Raw genomic sequence first — 23,711 nt, forward strand, 5'->3', positions numbered from 1 at the left:
TCTTGTTTTGCTTTCACTTTTTTCAAAAGTTTTTTTTTTATTAATTTATTCAAGTTAAATCCATATGCCCCTTTTTTATTAATCACACTGGCGAGTGAATTACACATATTTTTTATGTTTGACCGCTTATGAATTTTGTGTTTAAATGACATATTTGAGATGTGATTGGGATGTTCAAATGTAATTGACTTAAGATGAAGTGTCTAAGTGAAAAGTGAAAATAATTTTAAAGATCTCTCGATATATGAGTGAATTGTGAGGCCCTCAAAAGTGTGTGCAAGTGAGAAGCTGCCAAGAAAAGTGGAAATTTGTTAGGAAGAATTTTTACAAGTGGCCAATTATGATTGATTTTTTTTTTTTGTAGTATTTTATTTTCTTGATAATAAATAAGCAAAATAATCTACTCCTGCTAAATAAGTAAATAAAAAGTAAGCTAAAATAACTACACTCAATATTTAATTCTTAAAGCCTTTAACTTAAAAATTGTACTACACTAGATAAAATTATATTTTTTGGAAACTCTTCTTTCTTTGCAAATGATAATAAAACTAATACTCTAAAAAATGTCTCTTTTTGTAGTTTTTAATTTTATCAAATAAACCTACTAAAAAGTGAAATAAAGGTTAAAATATCAAGATTAAACTTAGCAAATATTTACATACTAAAAAGTGATGAAAAATTTAAATATAGTCAAAAATTAGGTGCTCGCATCCATAATAATGGTCTTTAATTTTGTTAAGTGATATAGTGGCGTTCAATTAATAAATTTTTAACTTTTACAAACTTTTTTCAAGTTAAAATTATTTTAAAATAAAATCAAACCTTTTTTGTTTGTTTTAACAACAAATACAACAAAAAAATTCACAAATTCTTTTCAACATTAACACAAGTACACAACTATCTCACTACAATTAAATGGAGGAGAAGCAGCAAACGCTGCGCGGCGGAGCAGGAAATGCTCATTGTTCATGCCTAATTACTATGTATAACTATAGTATGTAACTATAGAGAAAGCGTATGACAAAGGTTCTATGGAGGTTCTTTGGAAATGCCTGGAGGTGAAAGGTGTATCGGTAGCCTACATTAGGGTGATAAAGGACATGTACGCGAGAGATAAGACTCGGGTTAGGATTGTGGGAGGTGACTCAGAGCATTTTTCGGTTGTTATGTGGTTGCACCAATGGTCTTATTTGCCCTGACGATGGATGCACTAACACACCATATTCAAGGGGAGGTGCCATGGTGTATGTTGTTTGGTGATGATATAATTTTAATTGATGAGACGTGATGCGACGTTAATGAGAGGCTGGAGGTTTGAAGTCAGAACCTAGAGTCTAAAGGTTTCGAGTTGAGTAGGAGTAAGACAAAATATATGGAGTGTAAGTTCAGCGATGCGTCGGGGGAAGCGGACCTGGACGTAAAGTTTGACTCACAAGTCATCCTCAAGAGAGAAAGTTTCAAGTACCTTGGGTCAATTATCCAGGGGGATAGGGAGATTGACGAGGATGTCACACACCGTATAAGAGTGGGGTAGATGAAATAGATGTTAGCTTCTGGAGTCATGTATGACAAGAAAGTGTCACCGAAACTTAAAGGCCAGTTCTATAAAGCGGTGGTTAGACCAACCATGTTGTATGGGGTTGAATGTTGGGCAACCAATAACTCTCATACCCAAAAGATAAAAGTGGAAGAAATGAGGATGTTGAGATGGATGTGCGGTCACACTAGGCTGGATAAGATTAAGAATGAAGATATTCGGGAGAAGGTGAGAGTGACTCCCATGGACGACAAGATGCGGGAAGCGAGGGTTAGATGGTTCGGCCACGTGCGGAGGAGAAACATAGATGCCCCGGTTAGGAGGTGTGAACGGTTGATATTGACAGGTACAAGGAGAGGTAGAGGGCGGCCTAAGAAGTATTTGGGTGAGGTGATCAGGCATGACATGACGCGACTTTAGATCTCCGAGGAATAACTATGGATAAGAAGATGTGGATGTCGAGCATTAGGGTTGTAGGTTATGAGGGAGTCGACCATTTTTCTACGTTATTTCCGGGGGCGGGACTAGGTTGATAATATTTCGCCTTGGGTTGTTAATAATTTATGTAGCTTCCACATTATTTTCTATGAATTTTCTGTTTCTTACGATGCTGATATTATTTTATTTTTCTAGCTTATGTTGTTGTCTATAATTGTCTATTGTTTATTTTCTTCTCCTTGAAGGGTCTTTTGAAACACAACCTCTCCACCCTTGGGGGTAGGGGTAAGGTCTGCGTATACTCTACCCTCCCAACCCCCATTTGTGGGATTTTTACTGGGTTGTTGTTGTAGTATGTAACTATAATGTGCCTAATTACCATTTTTGCATACGACTACAACCAAGACGGAATATAAAAAATACAGAAAGATAGAATACTCTCATTGAGAGTCGAACTCAAAACCTCTACTTACTAAGCATGTGCTCTAACTAACCGAGCTACGAGAACTTGTTACTTTCTTGTTTTAGTTCAAATAATTGATATGTTGTTTCAGTAATATAAAAGAATTTGTTATAAAATTCAAATATAACTATAAATGATACTTTTTTGAAAGTATAGCTACAAGTGGTAAATATAATGTATATGTTTGTTATGTAACTAAATTTTTCATTATTTTTCTTTCAATGTTTGTTAGGTCACGTAATTTTTCCTTTATGTTCAATTTCTTTTTCTTAAATATCAATATTTAAACCGGGGCGCCAACCAGATTACTCTCCCGCGCAAGTACCCAAAATATGATGGGCCCATTGCCAGGCTGGCGATCCTCGTGCCCATCACTTTCACCAACCAGCACATATCATTTCCTCCTATATATATACCCTAATACCCTTTTCGATCTTAAACCGAAAGCAAATAAGCAACAGAAGAAGAAAGCTTACTTTACACACAAATCGAGAGCTAGGGTTAGGGTTTCTGTTACTCTTTCATCTAACAATGAGTTCTGATGGAGGATCGGGCAAGGGCAAGGGCGGCGCTGGTAGAGGGAAACCTAAGGCATCAAAATCGGTGTCTCGGTCTTCAAAAGCGGGGCTCCAATTCCCCGTTGGTAGGATCGCTCGTTTTCTTAAGGCTGGAAAATATGCTGAGCGTGTTGGTGCTGGTGCGCCAGTTTACCTATCTGCTGTCCTTGAATACCTCGCAGCTGAGGTAATTTTTTTGTGAATTTTTGCTTCATTTGCTGGATTGAGTATTGAATTTTTAATTGATTTAATTTCGATCTCATTTGTATGTCGGTTTTAATTTTGTTAGGGATAATTGCATTTTTCGGGTCCTCATTTATTAATAAATTTTTATTTTGGTCTGTGTAATGGTTGCCTAAGCAAATTTAAACTTCAATTAAATAAAATGTGTGTTTACCTATCTTCTGTCGTCAAATACCTTGCTGCTGAGGCAATTTTGTATAGATTTTTACTTGTGTTGAATTTAATTGATTTGATTAATCTCATTTTTGTCGGTTTTCATTTTGTTCGGGATAATTGCATTTTTTGGTTCCTCATTATTAATAAATTCTGATTTTGTTCTGTGTAATAGTTGCCTAAGCAAATTTAAGCTTCAATTAATTGAAATGTGTGTTTCTAGTCACTTTATACAGGGAATATGTGATATTTAGACTTTTTTTTTTGACATTTATACTATACTCAAATATGTAACAAAATTCTAAATTTCACTTATGCATTTCATTCTTCAATTAATTGAAATTTATGTTTTTATTCTCTTTATATAGGAAATATGTGATGTTTATATTATTTCTAGAGTTATACCATGTTAAAACATGTAGAAACAATTTGAATTCAACATTTTAATGGGTTAGCACTTAATTATTTCCTATGGTTGTAAAAATTCACAAGTTTAGGTATCAAAAGTTCATAAATTATATAATTAAAGGAATTCTGTGTTTAACCAGAATTCATTGGGACTAAAAGTGCAGATTCACATTTTTATCCATGTATAATTGATGTTGTTTACAGGATAAAGATGTTTGGTAATGGATTGTGACAAACGTTTGAATTGTTGGTAAAGAGGTGTAAGATTATCAAGTTTAGTTTTAATGTGTTAGAATTAATAAATCTTTATAAATATTCATAATGTTCTGGTTGTAGGTGTTAGAGTTGGCAGGGAATGCAGCAAGGGATAACAAGAAGAATCGTATTGTGCCGAGGCACATCCAGTTGGCTGTGAGGAATGACGAGGAGCTGAGCAAGATTTTAGGTCAGGTTACAATTGCTAATGGAGGTGTTATGCCCAACATTCACCAGAATCTGTTGCCTAAAAAGGCTGGCTCGGGCAAGGGTGATATTGGCTCTGCATCTCAAGAGTTTTAGATTTACCCATTTTCTTGTTCTGGGGAAATGATTAAAAGTAAACATAGTTATGTAAAATAGAAATGGCTGTTGTTTTGATAATACTTTGGAACATTAAATGCAGTGGCATTGTCAACTTGCAGTTTTGGTAATACATTGTGGAATGTTTTTGTGACCTTTTGCTGTGTCTTTCTTTTTTTAATTGTCATCATCTCAAGTCTAGAAATTTTGTTCTCGACTGATACTACTAGCTTGTTGCTGTTTGCTGTAGATTGCAGCTTGTTGTGACAATTTTTGTTGCATCTGTGTTCTCCTTTTGTTAGTATGTTCCACAGCAAAAGATTTGGCATTTCATTTCCGCAATGGATACATTAAGCTGTCCTGTTCGTAAATAAAGATCTTTGTATAAACTGTGTAATCTGTTGCCTCATAAATTCATTTCTATTTCTCTTGTTATTTGTTATAGCTGATACATGTGAAATATTAAGGGAGTTAGACATGTATTTGATCACTGATTTCAGATGTTTCAATGTAGTTGTGTTTCAGCAGGGAAGAATTTAAATTCAAGCATACTGCATCTCACCCATAAGTCCACAACTGTAAATTGTAATGTGCAACATCAAATTCAAGCATCCCTTTCAGCAAGGTTCAAGACTTTGAACTTTGGTTACGTGCTAAACGTTACAATTCTCCTTTGTGTTCTGTAGATAATAATAATAATTATCATCAAAGGTTGTGAAAGTGTGGCATGTATTTTTCCATACTTAATTGAAGGTTTTGGATTTGAGTCTGAGAATGATATCGTCCTTTGCTAAATGAGCTTGAATTTGGATTTGTCGGTGCCACGTTGAATATGGGATATCAAATGAAAAATTTAAAAAAAAAGGAAGAATGATAATAGTACTATGCATATTAGTCCTTTTTTACTAGACAGATCTACAATATTAACCTGCTCAGATTTCACTTACGGAAAATGGTTAGGTTTGTTGTTGTGGATCTTGTGGTCTACAACACGATTCTGCTGAATAATGGTTTCCCAACAGGTTTGAGCAATGGACTTGCAATCACGATCAAATTACAGTAAGGAAGTAAATAAATTTCAATCCCCTTCATCTAGAAATTCCATTGTGCAATAGTATAACAATAAAAAATATTATATCCTTTTAAAATACAATAAAAAATCTTTTCAGTACGGTGATAACGTGATTCAAAATACTTAGGGGTCGTTTGGTACAATGATAAGAAAACAATCTTGGGATAAAAATTTAATATCGTATTGTCGTTTATTTGGTTACTAATTCTGGGATAAGTTATTCTATGATTAAAAATAGTTTTGAAATAATTTATAAATAATAGAATACTAATTCCAGAATAAGTTATCATAGAATAAAAAAGTAAAATTAACAATTTCAGGATTAATATAATATTACCAAATAATCAGTAAGAAATAATATTAGGATAACTAATCCTAGTATAATTAATCCAAACATAACTAATTTCGGCATAAATAAATCCAGTATAACTTGTCTTCCAAACAAACGACCCCAAAATATGATTATATTGTAAAAATAACAGTATGTAGCCACTTTAAAGGCCTTCTATTTAGGAATTAAGCCATGCGTCCTGAATTTCACCTAAAACAAACTATACTGAATTTGTCCTGAAATTAAAATTTACTTTTTTTTTTACCAGACTCGAAAGAAAAAGATCACGGGTACCGTTATGTAACCCACTTGTACATTCTAGGACGTTGTAGAGATGTGGTAAATAAGCAAGCCACATCAACTTGCTCACTCATCAATCCAGCCAAATAAGTCCACGTGAATTCTTTACTTTTGAGGCCCAGACTTTACTTACGTGGATCTTAAAATATCCACCCCTTTTTCCCTTGCCTATTGCTATAAATATCATACCAAACTTCATCAACTTTACTCAAGTGAGTTAATTTGTTTAATATTCAAGTGATCAATTCTCTCTGTTTGTAAAGAAAAGAGAAGCTATATATTGCATTTCTTAGAGTTCTTATAAAAAGATGGCAACTTGTGTTGGTATGCAGACCATGATTTTGGGAAGTCCAATAGTGTCAAATATCTCAAAGAGGAATGGAGTGAATCAGTTCGTTCCTTCTTGTTATATTCCACGCCTTCAGAGGAATTCCACTCTCAGTGTTAAGTGTATGTCCGAGGTAAGACGTTGGATTATTAACTTGTTACTCGATCCGTTTCCTAAAAATAATATAGTCAAATTTCTCTATAAAAATTTCGTTTGTTCCGAATATTTTTGGATGTTACGTTAAAGTATCTGTTAACATGAAAATTGGTTCCCTGAGTTAAGTGTTGTTATAGAATATTATTATAAAGAGCCCTCTTGTGATACTTTGTTTGACACATGTACTATTTTAACAATAAAAAAAAAGTTTCTTCTTTGATCATTTTTTTCTTATATATTTTTAGCTATATTTTAAATTATTAGCTATTTAATTTGTGTTGTATTACTTACTTGATCCGTTTCATAAAAATAATACTCACTCGATCTGTTTTACTTTGTTTGGCACATTACTATTTTTCTTATAAATATTTTCAATATTTCAGATTATTAATTGTTTTGACTTATTTTACCTTTTATGTAGATTTTAAATAGATAAATTTTATTTTTAATATTAAGTATAAGAACTTTGATCCTCGTACTCCGAACCATTAAACGGTGGTTGTAATTTTTAAGTTTGAAGAACCTTTAATATCAAATTTTCTGACTTAAAACACTTATTAACGTGCTCTTATGGTCACGAATATGAATAAATTGCATGTTAGAAGGGTTTTTTCTTTTTTTCTTTTTGCTTGCCAAGCTAACTTAAGTTAATTAAATGTTGACGTTACTAAAATTTGCAGGATGGTGAGAAGGGCCAAACTTCAAACTCCTTGAATGATATTACTGCAACGCCTACACCAACACCAACACCCACACCTCCTGTGGCTAAGGTCTACATTTTTCAACGTTTTTTCGAAGTCTACAAAATTTTATCTGCCATACTTCAAATAAAATATTTGTGTCAACTTATGTGACATAGTTTAAAAAAAACAATTATTCACCAACATGTCTAATGTGGAAGATAAAGAACCTTTATTGTCTTAGTATACTCATATTTTACCAGTATAATTTAACATGAAGTCAATAATAGTTCGCCTTTTTTTTAAAAGTATTGTTAATGACACTTATTATTTGTACAAGTGGTGTTTTTCAAGTGACATAAGTATTATATATTTAATACTTTCTCCGTTCACTTTTATTTGTTCGTTATATTAAAAAAATATTTTTATTTTTACTTGTCCACTATAATAAATTAAGAGAAATATAATTTTTTTTTCCATTTTACTCTTATCCTTATAATTACTCATTTTTAAATCATTTTCGAAGTCTTTTGAAAATGCTATTATTATTAAGGGTAAAATTATAAAATACAAACTTTATTTATTTTTTATGAGGGCAAAGTTAAAAGGAGTAGTGTTTTGATATTTATTAGCATAAATATTTAATATTAGTGTTTTGATATTTACTAGCATTAAAATCACTTCACACATAGAAGATCAGTGTTCTAACATTTCTCATACAATTTTATGAACAGACCAGCACCAAATTCGGGGACCTATTCGCCTTCTCTGGACCAGCACCAGAGCGTATTAACGGCAGGCTAGCAATGATAGGATTTGTCGCCGCCCTTGGCGCTGAATTTGCCAACGGCGACGACATATTCGCTCAGCTATCGAGCGGAGGTTTCTCGTGGTTTTTAGGGACAAGTGCTTTACTAACATTAGCCTCTCTAATTCCTCTATTTCAAGGCATTAGAGCTGAGAAAAAATATACAAGTGGGATTATGAGCGCCGATGCTGAGATTTGGAATGGAAGATTTGCTATGTTAGGATTAGTTGCTTTGGCTTTTACTGAGTATGTTAAAGGGGGTGCATTTCTCCAAGTGTAAAATAATTTAATTGTAAAGATAATATCACTATCGCCTCTTGGATTTATTTTCATATAATCTATTCGACTAGATGGAAAGTTATACAGACTTTTTGACTTTATAAGAATATGAAATGAGTGCGAAAATATGTAACCTACTTTGCTATTTTTATGTATTTGCTTAATTATGCAGTTTAAGTTTTGTGGCTTATATTAAGAATAGAAGATATATACTGAAAAATATTGTTTTCCAATTTGGTGTATGTCTTCTTTGTTTCACCTTACTGCCCTATGAATTAAAATGATAAGCTCAAGACTTGAACACAAGGTTTTTATTTTAATAAAAAAATTGTACTTTTAGTGTCTCAAATATTAACAAGTTTTTATTTTGGTCCTCATAATATCTGGATAAGCAAATTAAAGTTTTAATTAATTGATCTGTGTAATTTTATCTTTACATTTTCATAATTGCGATAATTTATCTCTTGCAAAAACATGAGCAACATAATATAAAGTTGCTCTTTCAGTTGACATAAAATAATTAATCAATCAAAGCTTGAGATGCAAACTCGCTATCATTCTGAAGATGAATTGTCTTTATTACACAATTTATAAATCTATGTTCTTAATCTAAGCCAGCGTTTCGTCATAAATTTCCAAATTTTTTCTGAAAAATCTGATTTGGGTGAAGTTTGGTTTGAAGATGAAAATATGTTTGGGCATGGTTTTCAAAACATATTTTTCAAAATAATTTGGAAAAATATGAAACATGACTTATACGCACAAGTTCTAAAAATTATCACAAATACCCAACAGTACCATTATCAATAATATTCATTATATTATCGCAAACCATAGTCATGGACATAAATAAATTTGATACAAAATCATCATTTTTATTATGAATTATATGATACACTATCAGGAGACCGAGAAGACGAAGCAACATTGTTACAAAATAATAAATGGTGGGCTATTTTATAAAATATAAAAGTTTGAGGTAATTTTTAAAGAAGTATAATAGTGATATTTTGGCCCAAAATCAGCTATTGAACTGGTTTTGGAATTTGAGATTTTACCAAAATATAGGCAAAATCTATGACCAAACATGTGTTTGCCAAATAAAACCCAAATTTATTTTGGCAAAATCTATAACCAAACGAGTCCTAATTATTTGGCAAAAACAAAATCTTCGAGTGTCACATAAAAGGTTACATTTCCGATGTTCTTGCCTCGTGCATGAAAAAAAGAGGAAAAAAATCAGTATCATTTGTAAATATTGATACTTGATAATAAAATTCTTATTTACCAAAAAAAAAAAAAATTGTTATAAGCATCAATTTAACATAAATTAATCAAGTACATGATAACTATGTATATTTGCTGCTTTTCTTATTTATACTTAAATTATAGTATATATATATATATATATATATATATATATATATATATATATATATATATATATATATATATATATATAGAGAGAGAGAGAGAGAGAGAGAGAGAGAGAGAGAGAGAGAGAGATTTTATAAGACGATATTTGACTGAGAATATGTAGTATTTAACGAATAAAGAAAATATACTTTTCACGTACCAAGAATACCCTTAAATTGTAGTTTTAGACACATCAAAGACATTCGTATAGCTACAAGGAGAATGCCATTATGGGCAGTGGCGGATGCAGTCCTCTGGCAACAAGTTTATCCGTACACAATATTTTTGACGAGAAGCATATATTGATATATTTTTATGGAAATTCACTAAAATTTTAAATGAATATTAAATCTGAACCCATAATTTTGAAAGTTCAAATTAAGAAACTTAAAAAATCAAACACAATAATTTTGAATCTTAGATACTGGATACGACCCGCCGCTAATTATTGGTTTAGTAAAAAAATTAAAGTTAAATAAGTTTCAAATATTAAAAGATATCATTCTTCAGAAAAAGGAGAATCATATAAATAAAATAGAGTGAGAAATTGTTTGTTGATGAACTCACCGAGATGACGAGTAGGGTTGAGGTCCCGAGCTAAAACAACTGAAGTAGTAAGCAGAAGAAAAGCTAATGCAACCATCACTAAGATGTAGCTGTAAAAAATATTTGCACAATAAGATTACTTATATGATAATTACATGTTACTTTCTATGACAAACAATACTTTGATAACCAGACAAAAACCATAACTAACATATGATAAGAAGTTAAACTTCAATGGTCATGAAAAAAGGATATTTATATTGTCAGCATATATAATTTAAATCATATTTTTTTTTTTGATATAAGGAGGTATTATTGAGTCTTAAGAATTTAGAATATTTTATAAGTTTCAAAGAATTAGAATACAATTTTACCCCATCGTCATGTTGGCACAGTATTTTGAGGTTGTCATATCAAATATTTCCTCTTTCATATGGTTTGTGTTTTTGTGACCAATAACAAATTCCTATATATAGAGGAAGCAAACGGTAAAAAATAATTGCAAGAGGATTTGCATTAGATGCCAATTAATCAACGCATGAGACGATAGTAGTTAAGATTAAGTAGAAAATACTATATCACTTGAGAAGTAAATTACAATAGGACATGCTTAAGAGGGCATAAATGCAAGAAATTCGTCATTAAAGAAAAAATGGATTGCTATTAAGATGGGCCGGAAACAAGAAGCCCAGTCCAATATTAGGAGGAGATGTAAGCCAATCAAATTCACTGTTTACTTTATATTCAGTCGGCTAATTTTTGTGTAAGCTATTGGATGAACGGCTATTTCCAGAAAAATAGCACAGGCTAGCCAGTTTTCGGACTGATAATTGACAAATAGCCAGTGTTTGCAAAGTTATTGAAAAATAGCCATTATTTTGCTGCAATACGAAAAGTTCCAGCATAATATATTGGAGATTGGTGTACCTGTGTCACGACTCAAAATTTCACTTGTCGTGATGGCGCATATCTCAATACTAGGCAAGCCAAAAATTCCAATAAACCACCATTTCTTTTAAATTTGAAAACAAAATAATTAAATTCAGCGGAAGAAATCTCAAAATTTCAAATATATCACTCCCAAAACCCGGTGTCACTGAGTACATGAGCATCTAATGTGAATACAATGTTTGACTGATAAAAACCACTGTCTAAAAGTATAGAACATTACAATAACTGAAGGAAAGAGAGACAAGGTCTGCGAATGCCAAGCAACTACCTTGATAGTCTCCAACTGATAGTACTCTGAAATCTAACAATCTCCGTGTCTGAAAGCACCTGGATATGCACACGAGGTGAAGAGTATAGTATGAGTACAACTAACTCAATAAGTAGCAAGCCTAACCTCTGGGCTGAAAGAAATGATGATCTTCGCAGGTACAGTCCATTAAAAATAATGGTACATAAATGTAGGCATGCTTTCAAGTTCAACAGTTAAACTCAGTACAAGTGAAATAGATCAATACTGCATGATATGAGGAATATGACATCTCAGTGGAAAGATCTCATGTAATACTGGTCACAAATCATTCGGTCACTTGGTACTGTTTATGGCCAATCCCGCCTAGAGGTGTTCCAACCCGTATATATATACATATCGACTGACAGTCAGTCACTCAGTACCATATAAGGCCAATCCAGCCCTGGGGTAATTTATCCCCAAATGCAAATGATACGGACAAGATCCATGTCCAGGTAAATTCATTACAATATAAATAAGTAAGGCAAGTCCATGCCCTGGGAAAATCCATCCCAAATATATATATAAGCAGTAAGTAAGGCAAGTCCATGCCCTGGGAAGTCCATCCCGAATATATATGATCATTTACGCTCACTGGAGGTGTGTACAGACTCTGAAAGGGCTCCTGAATATATATAATCATCTACACTCACTGGGGATGTACATACTCCGGAGGGGCTCCTTCAGCCCAAGCGCTATAAGTCAACCGCGCTCACTGGGGGTGTGTGTAGACTCTCGGAGGGGCTCCTTCAGCCCAAGCGTGATATAAAGCCAATATGGCCTACTACAGACGGGCAGTTCCGATCCATATAATAACAAAGCCTATAAGGCCTGCTGCAGGCGGGCAACCCCGATCCATAAAATAGTAAAGCCAATAAGGCATCCTGCAGGCGGGTATCCCCAATCCAGAACAATAATAATGTATAAAGCCCTTCTGGCCTGCTGCATTGCGCAGCTCAATCCCATAAATATCCTCACAATGGACAATTATTATTGAGTGTGAAATGTATATTTTAGAACAATTAATTCAACAGCATTACGACCCCATATGTCTTAAAATATCGGCACATAGCCTAAATATGATCTTGATTACTAGCCTCAGCTTAATTCCTCTAACACGTGCCGCATATTTAGATAATAACATGATTCTTTAATTTTTATTACGTCACAGGATTTATTCAAGACACGCTTTCTGTGGTGCACGTCTACATGTTCGTCACCTATCGTGTGTGTCACCTCCAAATAATTCATATCTGTCACAACCCAAAATCCCACCACAGCCGTCGTGATGGCACCTAGTCTTTAAGACTAGGTAAGCCGATTTCTATTACATTTGAAGCCATTTTTGTTTGAATTAAATAAGTAACCAAAACTAACAGTGGAATAAATATGAATATACAACCTCTCAAGACTGGTAGTACTGAGTCACGAACTCTAACTGAATACATGGAATGATCACGAGGACCGAATATACAATACTGTTTGATTACAAAATAACAGTACAATGAAATGAAAAGACTCCAAGGGACTGCGACGACCAAACAGCTCTACCTTGAATCCTTTCGATCCCGCTTTAACTCTGCTCAAGTCCGATATCTCTAATACTCGGCTCTGCATAAAAATGTGCAGAAGTGTAGTATGAGTACACCACGGTCGGTACCCAGTAAGTATCAAGACTAACCTCAGTAGAGTAGAGACGAGGTACAATCAAGACACTCACCAATCTAATAACCTGTGCAATATAATATATAAAATAATAGGAAACAGATAGCAAAAAGGGAAGGATAAAAATACAGTGATATGCACAGCAAGACAACAAGAATACCATAAATATCACTAAATAATTAATAAATACATGTACGCCCAATTGTACGGACAATTGTACGGACAATTCACATGTCAATAATATCAATGTATATAAGATCCACATGATTAATTAATTCCCAATAAAGTAAGTTTAAAATTTTTAAAATCAAGTAGGAAATCAACAAAGGAATGAATTTATTTCTAAAATCATTTGGGTGGAGAAAAATAATATTTTAATTAAAATAAAACACCCGATAGTTGTTGATTTGGATGTAAAACTTATAAGAATTAAGCATACATCAATTTCTTTTATTCAAAACAACTTAACCTAAACGAATAGTAAAAACTAGAAACATAAATCCTCAGAGTCTCGTACAAGAGCCAAAGCCAACACATTACAACAAGGAATACAAACACACAATAAAATCAAATAATACATCACGGAAGAACACCAGGATTTACATATCACGAAAAAACAAAATAACCAAAGGCAAGTGCAACCATAGAAATATCAACAAAAAGGCACTCCCGAGGTACCGCTTCGTAGTCCCAAAAGTAAATATGCAACAACAACAATAATGCCCCCAGGCCATCACAAATCAATCCTCGACATAGCTCACCTTGTATCGCCACGTGTTCAATAGTAAAGTGAATGCCCTCCTTGTCTTGCCACACGTGCACAATAATGTTCCCTCCTTCACACACACACACACACACACACACACACATATATACATACATATATATATATATATATATACATACATATATATATATATATATATATATATATATATATATACATACTATCCATATATATATATATATATATATCACGCCGCATGTGCATAAATCAATAGTAATAATAGCACGACAGACACCCCGTGCAAACACCCGAACAAAACTTTCCAACTAACTAACGTGCCAATATCACATCTCATAAACTGCACCTCAAGTTCTCAAATATTATAACATATCACTGATTTGCACATCAAGTGCTCAATTATTATAATTTATCACAGATTGTACATCAAGTGCTCAAATATTATAATTTGCCAAAAAATTCAATAACAGATAAATTTCCATCATAAGGAGCCCATGGCTCGACCATAGTATGCACAAAATTTTAACAAATATATCCGAGAGTGAACAACTCAACAAATAATATTTCGCATAAGAATCAAAGTGGCAATCCCACCAAATCATCATATAGATACAAAACCAACAAAACAAGAATTTAGGCAAGACAATTAAAGAATTTAATTGTTACCAATAATTTCCCATTTAATACATAAGGCGTCTAAGGATTTTAACCAATGTACTTTGCATATATAACCCAAGTACGTACTCGTCACCTCGCGTGCTTGGTTTTCAATTACATAAATTGCACATAAGACTCAATGCCTAAGGGGTAATTCCCTCACTCGAGGTTAGGCAAGATACTTACCTTTTTTAAGTTATGCCGATTTTCCAAAATCACCTTCTTGCTTGAATTGACCTCCGGACAGCTCAAATCTATCCAAATTAATTGTATAACCTCATTAAAATTCATCGGAAATAATTCCGGATTATAATACATCGACTTAAAAATTTATTCCAAAAAGTCAACAAAAGTCAACACGGGACTCGCCTCTCGGAATCCGGAAAAATTTTCACGAAATCAGATCTCCCATTCCGATACGAGTTCAACCATACTAAAATTATCAAATTCCGATGTCAAATGGACGTTCAAATCTTTAATTTGTGGTTTATGAAGTTTCTGCAATTTTTCCCAAATTTCCATCTCAAAGTACTAATTAAATGATGGAATCAGTGATATATTCATATATATTAACCAAATCCGAGATAGAATCACTTACCCCGATGAATTTTTGACAAACCCACGAACAATCGTCTGAAACCGAGCTCCCAAAGTCCAAAAATGAAATAATAACCTAAACCTCGGATATATAGTACATCCTCTGAACTTCCCATGTGTGGTCCGCATAATTCCAAGTGCTGCCGCATATCCCAGCTCCTGCGGTCGCACAAAAATGGTGCGGCCGCACTCTCTTGGTGACTGCACTGCCATGCTTTAGTAGTTTGGCCATAACTTTCTATACAAATGTCCAAATAATGACTTCTGTATCTTTATAAAAACTAAACACGAAGTGCTACAACATTCGTTTTTGAATCATCTTAAAATTCCTCGTAGATCAAAAGATATAAGCTTCCGAAGTCGGACGAGCGAATCTGAGAGTTCTTGAGTGCGGCCGCACACTCCACTGCGGACTGAAGTGCGGCCGCACCAAAATTGTGCGGTCCGCACAATTCCCCCAAGGTTTGCACTTCCCTTTTGCCTCAGCACTCCCGAAACTCATCCGGAACCTCCCGGACACAAACCATATATGAATTTCAATCATAAAATACGCTACGGACCTGCTCGCACACTCAAGACACTAAAAAGAGGTCATCTTGACCTGATATTGACCATGGTCAAATTCCCAAATTTCTTAACTTTACTAATCTCTCAACCAATGACCCAAAATATACACCCAAGCCACTCGGGACCCCAACCAACTATGCCAACACGTTCAAAAATACAATACAAACTTAGTGGAGGCTTCAAGTCACGTCAAACAAATGTCTGAATTATGAATCCTTCCTCGAATCGAATTATGAGTTTTCGGATCTTCCAACTTCTATATTTTGCGCCGAAACGTATCAAATAAATCTGGAATGACTTCAAATTTTACACACAAGTCATAATTGACGTAATGGAGCTATTCCCATCATCGAAATTCCATTCCGGTAGTTTTCTCAAAAGCCTACTCTCCGGTCAACTTTTTTCATTTAAGCTTCTAAATAAGAATTGTTCTTTTAATTAAATTTCGAATCTTCTGAAAATCAAACTCGACCACACCCGCGGGTCATAATACTTATTACGAAGTTGCTCGAGACCTTAAGTCACTTAATGGGGCGTTAATTCTTAAAATGACAAGTCGGGTCGTTACATTCTCCACCTCTTAAATAAACAATCGTCCTCGAACGTGCTAAGAATTATTCTGAATATACCAAATTGATGATTTTACTTTTACAGATATACTCACGGATGATCCCACGTTACCGCATTTGAGATAAGCCCGACAACACTATCTCAATTGAGATTATTTCTTTTATCCATATTTGTAAACGTTAAGAGCAATTTCTTACACTCTAAACATTTTCAAAGGGCCTGATTTTTCACAACAACACACGATATTAGTCTAAACTGGCTATAGTAACTCGTGCATACGCACACATCAACTTTCTTGATAGTGTTGAAATACTTCAAAATTTTTCTGGGGTGTTACATTCTTCCCCCCCGCTTAGGATCATTCGCCCTCAATCACATAACATAACTTATCTCTTCCTTTGCAAATCTGAATCCTCCAAATTTTACTATCTCCCAATTTTTTCAGAAATTTTGGTAGAGTCTCCCTTGTAATTGGGCCTATCCACCTGCTAGAGTAACACCAAAACAACTCCTAACAACACATCATAACCCAACAAAATACCACAAGGTATATATCAATAACACCAATCTCAACATTACGAGCACTACATTATCATAATGATATCAGGACATGAAGCACATCATATGTATGCTCATCACCACATCTATGGTCTTAAAAGTTGTTCATAATTAATTCCAGCATCATCAATTAATCTCATATTAACCACCACCTCATTTCAAATTTTCACAACACTGACAACAGAATGTGAGGCATGAAGACCTCATGATTACTTACTCGGATTAATGAGTCACATTTAACGCCACCCGGGTACTCATCTCATAGGCTAAAACTCAATATTTACAGCACGAAAATTGCTATATATGCATAGAAAATATACAGGAAATTATCAAATAAGCATGACTCCCTATTAATAATATAGTACAAATTAAACTTAACAAAGGGAGAATTTAAACTCATAAATATTTCACCACAAGGACATCGTCCTTATATAACTTCCACTGTGACTTTTAGCCCGGTTTAAATATTTCACATCATGTAAAAATGTGAGGATCCCGTCCTCAACTCCGAATCACAAGTATTTTGCATATTGTGCCAACTGAAATTTCAATTTCCTTTGTTTCTTCTTTTCAATAAATTTGGTAAATATTTTTCATAACACATAATGAACCCTCATACCGGTAGGGCATATAATTTATAAAATTAGAATTAATTATTCCGAAATACATCAAACCCACTGTAATGAATAATAAAAATTACTTTTGGACTTATAGTACTCAATGGTGTACAAAATAAAATGACAGACACATGCTCACATCTTTAAATCTCCCAACAGGGATAAACATATAAGTGGGTCACAAACTTACGACGCTCGCCCATAGGCGGAGCATAATAGGAGGACTCACCTCAATGTTCAGATCCGAATCCAACTAAGGGGAAATATTCTTTTATAATAAATCGGGATCATACCTGTAACGACACCATCTAGTGTATCGGCCTCAGCCAAATCATAGCGATTATATCAACGGGTCGGGCCTCCACCTCTTAGGCGTCCACTACCCGCCTGTCCTCCACCTGTAGCTGACTGTGCACGTGGAGTAATAAATGGAATAAAGCTTGTAGCTTGAGTGCTCTGATGAAATCCACCACTCCCAAGTCTGGAACAATCTCTCATGATGTACCTAGAATCACCACACTCATAACAACCCCTATGAGGTCGCGGTTGCTCGTACTGAGTCTGTGTCGGATAACTGAAATAATCATTATAGGAATCCTGTGTCGATGGTGCATCATAAGAACTTATTGAAGCACTCTGAGTAATCTGTTGTGCGGACTGATCTGGCCGACTACTTGACCCTCCGCTATAATGGGTCCTAGTTGAAGAGTAAAATCTACTGAACCCTCCAGATCTTCGAGACTTTTTGGCCTCCTTAGACTCCCTTTCCTCGCCTAAAACACCCTCAATCTTTCTCGCAATCTCTACTACTTGTTGAAATGGAGTATCAATTTGAAATTCTTGAGCCATGCATATTTTAATATCATATTCGATCCCCTCAATGAATCTGCGGACCCGCTCTTTCATTGTAGGAACCAAGATAGATGCATAGTTTCCTGACGCAACCGTTCAAACTCTGTGTGCCACGCATCTCAGAGAGTCTAGGGAACAAACTCTTTCAAGAACATTTACAAAAATTGAGCCCAAGTTGGTGGTGTTGCATTGGCTGGTTTACCTTCTTCATAGATTTGCCACCACCGATACGCTGCGCCGGACAGTTGAAATGTAGTAAAGAAAACTCTGCTCACTTCCACAATACCCATGGTGCGAAAAATACGGTGACAATTTTTTAGAAATCCTTGGGCATCCTCTGTAGCTGCGCCACTGAAAGTAGGAGGACTATACCTCTTAAACCTTTCAAGTATCTTTTGTTCTTCTTCTTCTGATGCCTTGGGCCTGACCTTAGGCCGAACCGGAATAACAGGTTGTACCGGCACTACACCCGAAACCTGACAAACGTGAACCTGCTGCTCTGGAGTTGTGATAGAAGTCTAAGCTACTCCCCCAATCCGTAAAATATTCCGTGCAACAGAGATTAATCCCGCCTGAGTTAATGTACCAAACATACTCATGAAATGTGCTAAAGTCTCCTGAAGTCCGGGGGTAACAACAGGTGCTTCTGGTACCTGTCCCCCAACTGGAGCTACTGGCGGCTCCTCAACTACTGTTCTGACAGGTGCTCTAGTCGCGGCACGTGCCCTTCCTCGACCTCTGCCTCGGCCTCTTGCAGTCCTAGCAGTATGTGCGGATGCCTGCTCAGCTAACCCGGTAGCACGTGTGCTCACCATCTGTGAGAGAATAGAGGTACAAAGGCTCAAATTCTACAATCAACAAATCCGCACGACAGGAATGAAAGAAGTGGAAATTTCCTAACAGTTTGGTAGCCTCTCGAAGATAAGTACAGACGTCTCCGTACCGATCCGCAAGACTCTACTAGACTCGTTCGTGACTCGTATAACCTATGAACCTAGAGCTCTGATACCAACTTGTCACGACCCAAAATCCCACCACAGACGTCGTGATGGCACCTAGTCTCTAAGACTAGGTAAGCCGATTTCTATTCCATTTTGAGGCCATTTTTGTTTTAATTAAATAAGTAACCAAAACTAACAACGGAATAAATATGAATATACAACCTCCCAAGACTAGTAGTACTGATTCTCGAACTCTAACCGAATACATGGAATGATCACGAGGACTGAATATACAATACTGTTTGATTACAAAATAACAGTACAATGAAATGAAAAGACTCCAAGGGACTGCGGCGACCAAACGGATCTACCTTGAATCATTACGATCCCGCTTTAACTCTGCTCAAAACCGATATCTTCAATACCTAGCTCTGCACAAAAATGTGCAGAAGTGTAGTATCAGTACACCACGGTCGATACCCAGTAAGTATCAAGACTAACCTTAGTAGAGTAGAGACGAGGTACATTTAAGACACTCACCAGTCTAATAACCTGTGCAATATAATATACAAAATAATAGGAAACAAATAACAATAAGGGAAGGATAAAAATACCAGTGATATGCACAACAAGATAACAAGAATACCATAAATATCACTCAACAATTAATAAATACATGTACGACCAATTAATTCAATTTTTTTAAATAAATATCTTTCACATATAATTCTTACGAATAAAAATCCTTTTCAAATATAATTTCCTCAAATAAATATCTTTCAAATACAATTCTTTCATATAATTCTTTTTGAATAAAAATCCTTTCAAAATTATTTTGAATATACTTCTTTCAATTAGAAAGTCACCATGTGACACCTCATTTTATAATCATAAAGATACGGGTCTCAGCCTATTTTCATATTTCCACGACACATCGTGCTCATAATTAAATCATCATATTTCCCCGGCACCTCGTGCCCACTTTTCATATCATAGCTGCACGGACAGTTCGTGTGCCAATATTATTATCCTTTAATCCCGATACCTCGTGCCCACATTTCATATCACAATTGTACGAACAATTCACATGCCAATAATAGCAATGTATATAAGATCCACATGATCAATTTATTCCCAATAAAGTAAGTTTACAATTTTTAAAATCAAGTAGAAAATCAACTGTAACGACCTGACCAGTTGTTTTGAGTATTACCACCCTTCTTCCCCCTTTACTGCTCAAATTATACTTTACAGTTGTTGTGTGAATTTCCGGGGTAAATGGTTCGGGTCCGGTGAGGTTTTGGAATGAATTGGAATATTAGTTCAAAGGTTTAAAGCTTAAATTAAAATAGTGACCGGATATCGACTTATGTGTAAACGACCCCGGAATGGAGTTTTGATGATTCCAATAGTTCCGTATGGTGATTTTGGACTTAGAAGCGTGCCCGAAAAATTATTTGGAAGTACGTAGTGGAATTTGGCTAGAAATATCGAAAGTTAAATTTTTGGGAAGTTTGATCGGGGGGTTGACTTTTTGATATCAGGGTCGGAATCCGATTCTGAAAATTGGAATAGGTCCGTAATGTGAAATGTGACTTGTGTTCAAAATTTGAGGTCAATCGGACGTGATTTGATAGGTTTCGGCGTGGTTTGTAGAATTTGGAAATTTGGTAATTTATTAGGCTTGAATCCGTGTGTAGTTCATATTTTTGAGGTTGTTAGGTATGATTTGAGGCCTCGAGTAGGTCCGTCTTATGTTATGGAACTTGTTGGTATGTTCGGATGGGGACCCGAGGGCCTCGGGTGAGTTTCAGATGGTTAACAGATTGATTTTTGTATTAGAAGACTGCTGGAACTGAAGCCTTCTGGTGTAATCGCACCTGCGGAAAGGTAGTCGCAGGTGCGAGCTCACAAGTGCGAGCAGGGGTGCGCTGAAGCGAGATGCGCAGGTGCGGAATTGCACCTGCGCTAGAAGGAGCGGAGATGCGGGCAGAGGGCTGTGAGTCATTGGTTGCAGGTGCGAGGGAAAATTCTGCACCTGCGTGAGCGCAGATGCGGACGGATGCGCGCAGAAGCGAAAACTGGGCAGGCGAGTGGAGTCCGCAGATGCAGCATTTTTCTCGCACAAGCGGATGCGCAGATGCACAAATCTTGTCCACAGATGCGGAAATCGCTGAGGGCAGAACCTTAAATTCGAGGGTTCGACATTTTCACCCATTCTTTGGATTTTGGAGCTCGGGTTGGGCGATTTTGGAGAGGAAATTTTCCACACAACTTGGGGTAAGTGTTCTTAACTCCCTTGTGATTATATTCCATGAATTAATCTTCATTTTTGGTGTAAGATTATTGAATCTTCAAGAGAAATGGAAATAAATTTCTATAAGGTCACGAAATGAATTTTTCAAGTTTGAATACCGATTTGGAGTTGGATTTGGGTGAAATTAGTATGGTTGAATTTGTAATTGGATGGGTTGTCGTATTTTGTGATTTTCATTAGATTTCGAGATGTGGGTCCCACAGGTGACTTTTGGGGCGTAATTTCGGATTTTGTGGGAAATATTAGCATTTTGATATGGAATTAATTCCTATAAATTGTGTGGACTGAATCAAATTAATTGTAGTAGATTCGAGCTGTTCGTGAGTTGATACTCGCATAATGGGATTTCTGGAGCATTGTTTAGCTTGCTCGACTTTGGATTCGGTTTGTTCGAGGTAAGTAACTCTTCTAATCTTGGAGTTGAGGGTATGAACCCTGAATATATGTATTTTTGTGAATTGTTGGGAGGTGACGCACATGCTAGGTGACAGGCGTGTGGGTGTGCACTATAGAAATTGTGACGTAATTCTTTCTGTGAAATTTTATAGTTAAATAATCTTGACATTTTCCATGCGGTTTTATGTGTTAAAGAAATTGAGCTGAAAAGCATATTAAATATCATGTTGAGGCTATTTGCCAGTATTATTCGGACCCACAGAAGTCATATTGCTGTGAATTATTGTGTTAAATTGAAATTCATACTCAGTCATATTCATTTCATTGCATATCATATCTCAATCTCTGTTGTTATTTATTGATACATCATATCATCATTTTTGGGCTATTTTTCATGACATTGTGAGCCCGAGAGACTTGAGAGGTTTATGATTGAGTGAGGCCGAGGGCCTAATTTGTGAGGATATTTATGGGATCGGGCTGCACGCCGCAGCATGTTGCATATTTATGGGATCGGGCTGCACCCCGCAACATATTTGATAAAGGCTGAGGGCCTGAGTGATTTTTGCCAGGATTTGGCTTGATATAGTGCTTGGGCTGAAGGAGCCCCTCTGGAGTCTGTACACATCCCTAGTGAGTGCAGGTACCTACTGAGTGCGAGTGCCGAGTGCTTAGTGAATGGGAGGCATGAGTGATTGTGAGGTATGCCCGAGTGACAAGAGTGATTGTGAGGTATGCCCGAGTGGCACGAGTGATTGTGAGGTATGCCTAAGTGGCACGAGTGACTGTGAGGTTTGCCCGAGGGGCTGTATATGAGTGATGTTCTACCCGAGGGGCTGTTTATGATTTTATCATTGAGTTGCATCGCATTGGCATGCACACATGACATACAGGCATAGAGATGTATTTCCTCGTGCTGTACTGCATCACATCATTCATGATTTTTCACACATTTTTGACAGATGGGCATAGTGATGCATTTGTTTTTATATGGGTTATCCGGAAGGAAAATGAAACATCTTATTTATTATTGACAAGATTTAGGGATAAATTTATTGTTTTCAAATTATTCATATTTTTAGCAACTCCGGCAAACGATTTGGGTTTTCACTAATGTATTTGAAATAAAGAACTATTGTTTTTTGAAATCATGATTTGGTTGAGCATTTTATCTCTGAGTTACTTCTTGTATTATTTGCTTTATGTTGTTGTGGACTATTGGTTGTGGACCCGACCTTGGTAGAAGCTCGTCACTACTTTCAACCTACGACTAGGTTTGTTACTTACTCAGTACATGGGGTCGGTTGTGCTGATACTACACTTCTGCACATTGCGTGCAGATATTGGCTCCTGCTGTTGCTGTGCTCGATGGTTGCGGGACTTGAAGATGTACCTGCGTTCCTGTTGTAGCTGCCTCTTATTTTGGGTAGCCTTAGATTTATAAAAGCTCTGTTTATGTATTATTAAAACAGACTATGTATTTATTTCATTTCCGCTTTGTATACTCTATTCTTAGAAGCTCATGATTTGTACTACCAGTTATTGGGTATGTAAAAGATTAAGACGTTTGTTCACTTAAATTACTTTAATAATTGTTATTGAAATTGGATAATTGAAAGTTGGATTACCTCGCGCGTTGTGTTAGGTGCCATCACGACTAGTTAGATTTTGGGTCGTGACATCAACAAAGGAATGAATTTATTTAAGAAATCATTT

General features: G+C 35.5%; 2 protein-coding genes across 2 annotated transcripts; both read left to right on the forward strand.

The window, feature by feature from the left end:
• Nucleotides 1–2,869: 2,869 nt before the first annotated feature.
• LOC107800410 (putative histone H2AXa) lies at nt 2,870–4,513 on the forward strand. The gene is made up of 2 exons (XM_016623572.2): nt 2,870–3,182; nt 4,136–4,513. Exons 1-2 carry the CDS (start codon nt 2,970–2,972, stop codon nt 4,355–4,357), a joined length of 435 nt encoding a protein of 144 aa, XP_016479058.1. The 5' UTR covers nt 2,870–2,969; the 3' UTR covers nt 4,358–4,513.
• A 1,751-nt stretch (nt 4,514–6,264) lies between these two features.
• Nucleotides 6,265–8,544, forward strand: LOC107800411 (early light-induced protein, chloroplastic). Its single transcript, XM_016623574.2, has 3 exons — nt 6,265–6,521; nt 7,225–7,314; nt 7,959–8,544. The coding sequence occupies exons 1-3, from the start codon at nt 6,369–6,371 to the stop codon at nt 8,310–8,312; spliced, it is 597 nt and encodes a 198-aa protein (XP_016479060.1). The 5' UTR covers nt 6,265–6,368; the 3' UTR covers nt 8,313–8,544.
• Nucleotides 8,545–23,711: the final 15,167 nt, after the last annotated feature.

This window comes from Nicotiana tabacum, chromosome 14 (genome assembly GCF_000715075.1).
Source record: "Nicotiana tabacum cultivar K326 chromosome 14, ASM71507v2, whole genome shotgun sequence".
Lineage (NCBI taxonomy): Eukaryota > Viridiplantae > Streptophyta > Magnoliopsida > Solanales > Solanaceae > Nicotiana > Nicotiana tabacum.

What these genes read in the sequence shown, in the direction of transcription:
- LOC107800410 (XM_016623572.2), top strand. Translation starts at nt 2,970, where the DNA reads ATGAGTTCTGATGGAGGATCGGGCAAGGGCAAGGGCGGCGCTGGTAGA. An exon ending in TTGAATACCTCGCAGCTGAG is followed by an intron (nt 3,183 to 4,135) that starts GTAATTTTTTTG and finishes TTCTGGTTGTAG; the next exon opens with GTGTTAGAGTTGGCAGGGAA.
- LOC107800411 (XM_016623574.2), top strand. Translation starts at nt 6,369, where the DNA reads ATGGCAACTTGTGTTGGTATGCAGACCATGATTTTGGGAAGTCCAATA. An exon ending in GTGTTAAGTGTATGTCCGAG is followed by an intron (nt 6,522 to 7,224) that starts GTAAGACGTTGG and finishes TAAAATTTGCAG; the next exon opens with GATGGTGAGAAGGGCCAAAC. An exon ending in CCACACCTCCTGTGGCTAAG is followed by an intron (nt 7,315 to 7,958) that starts GTCTACATTTTT and finishes TTTTATGAACAG; the next exon opens with ACCAGCACCAAATTCGGGGA.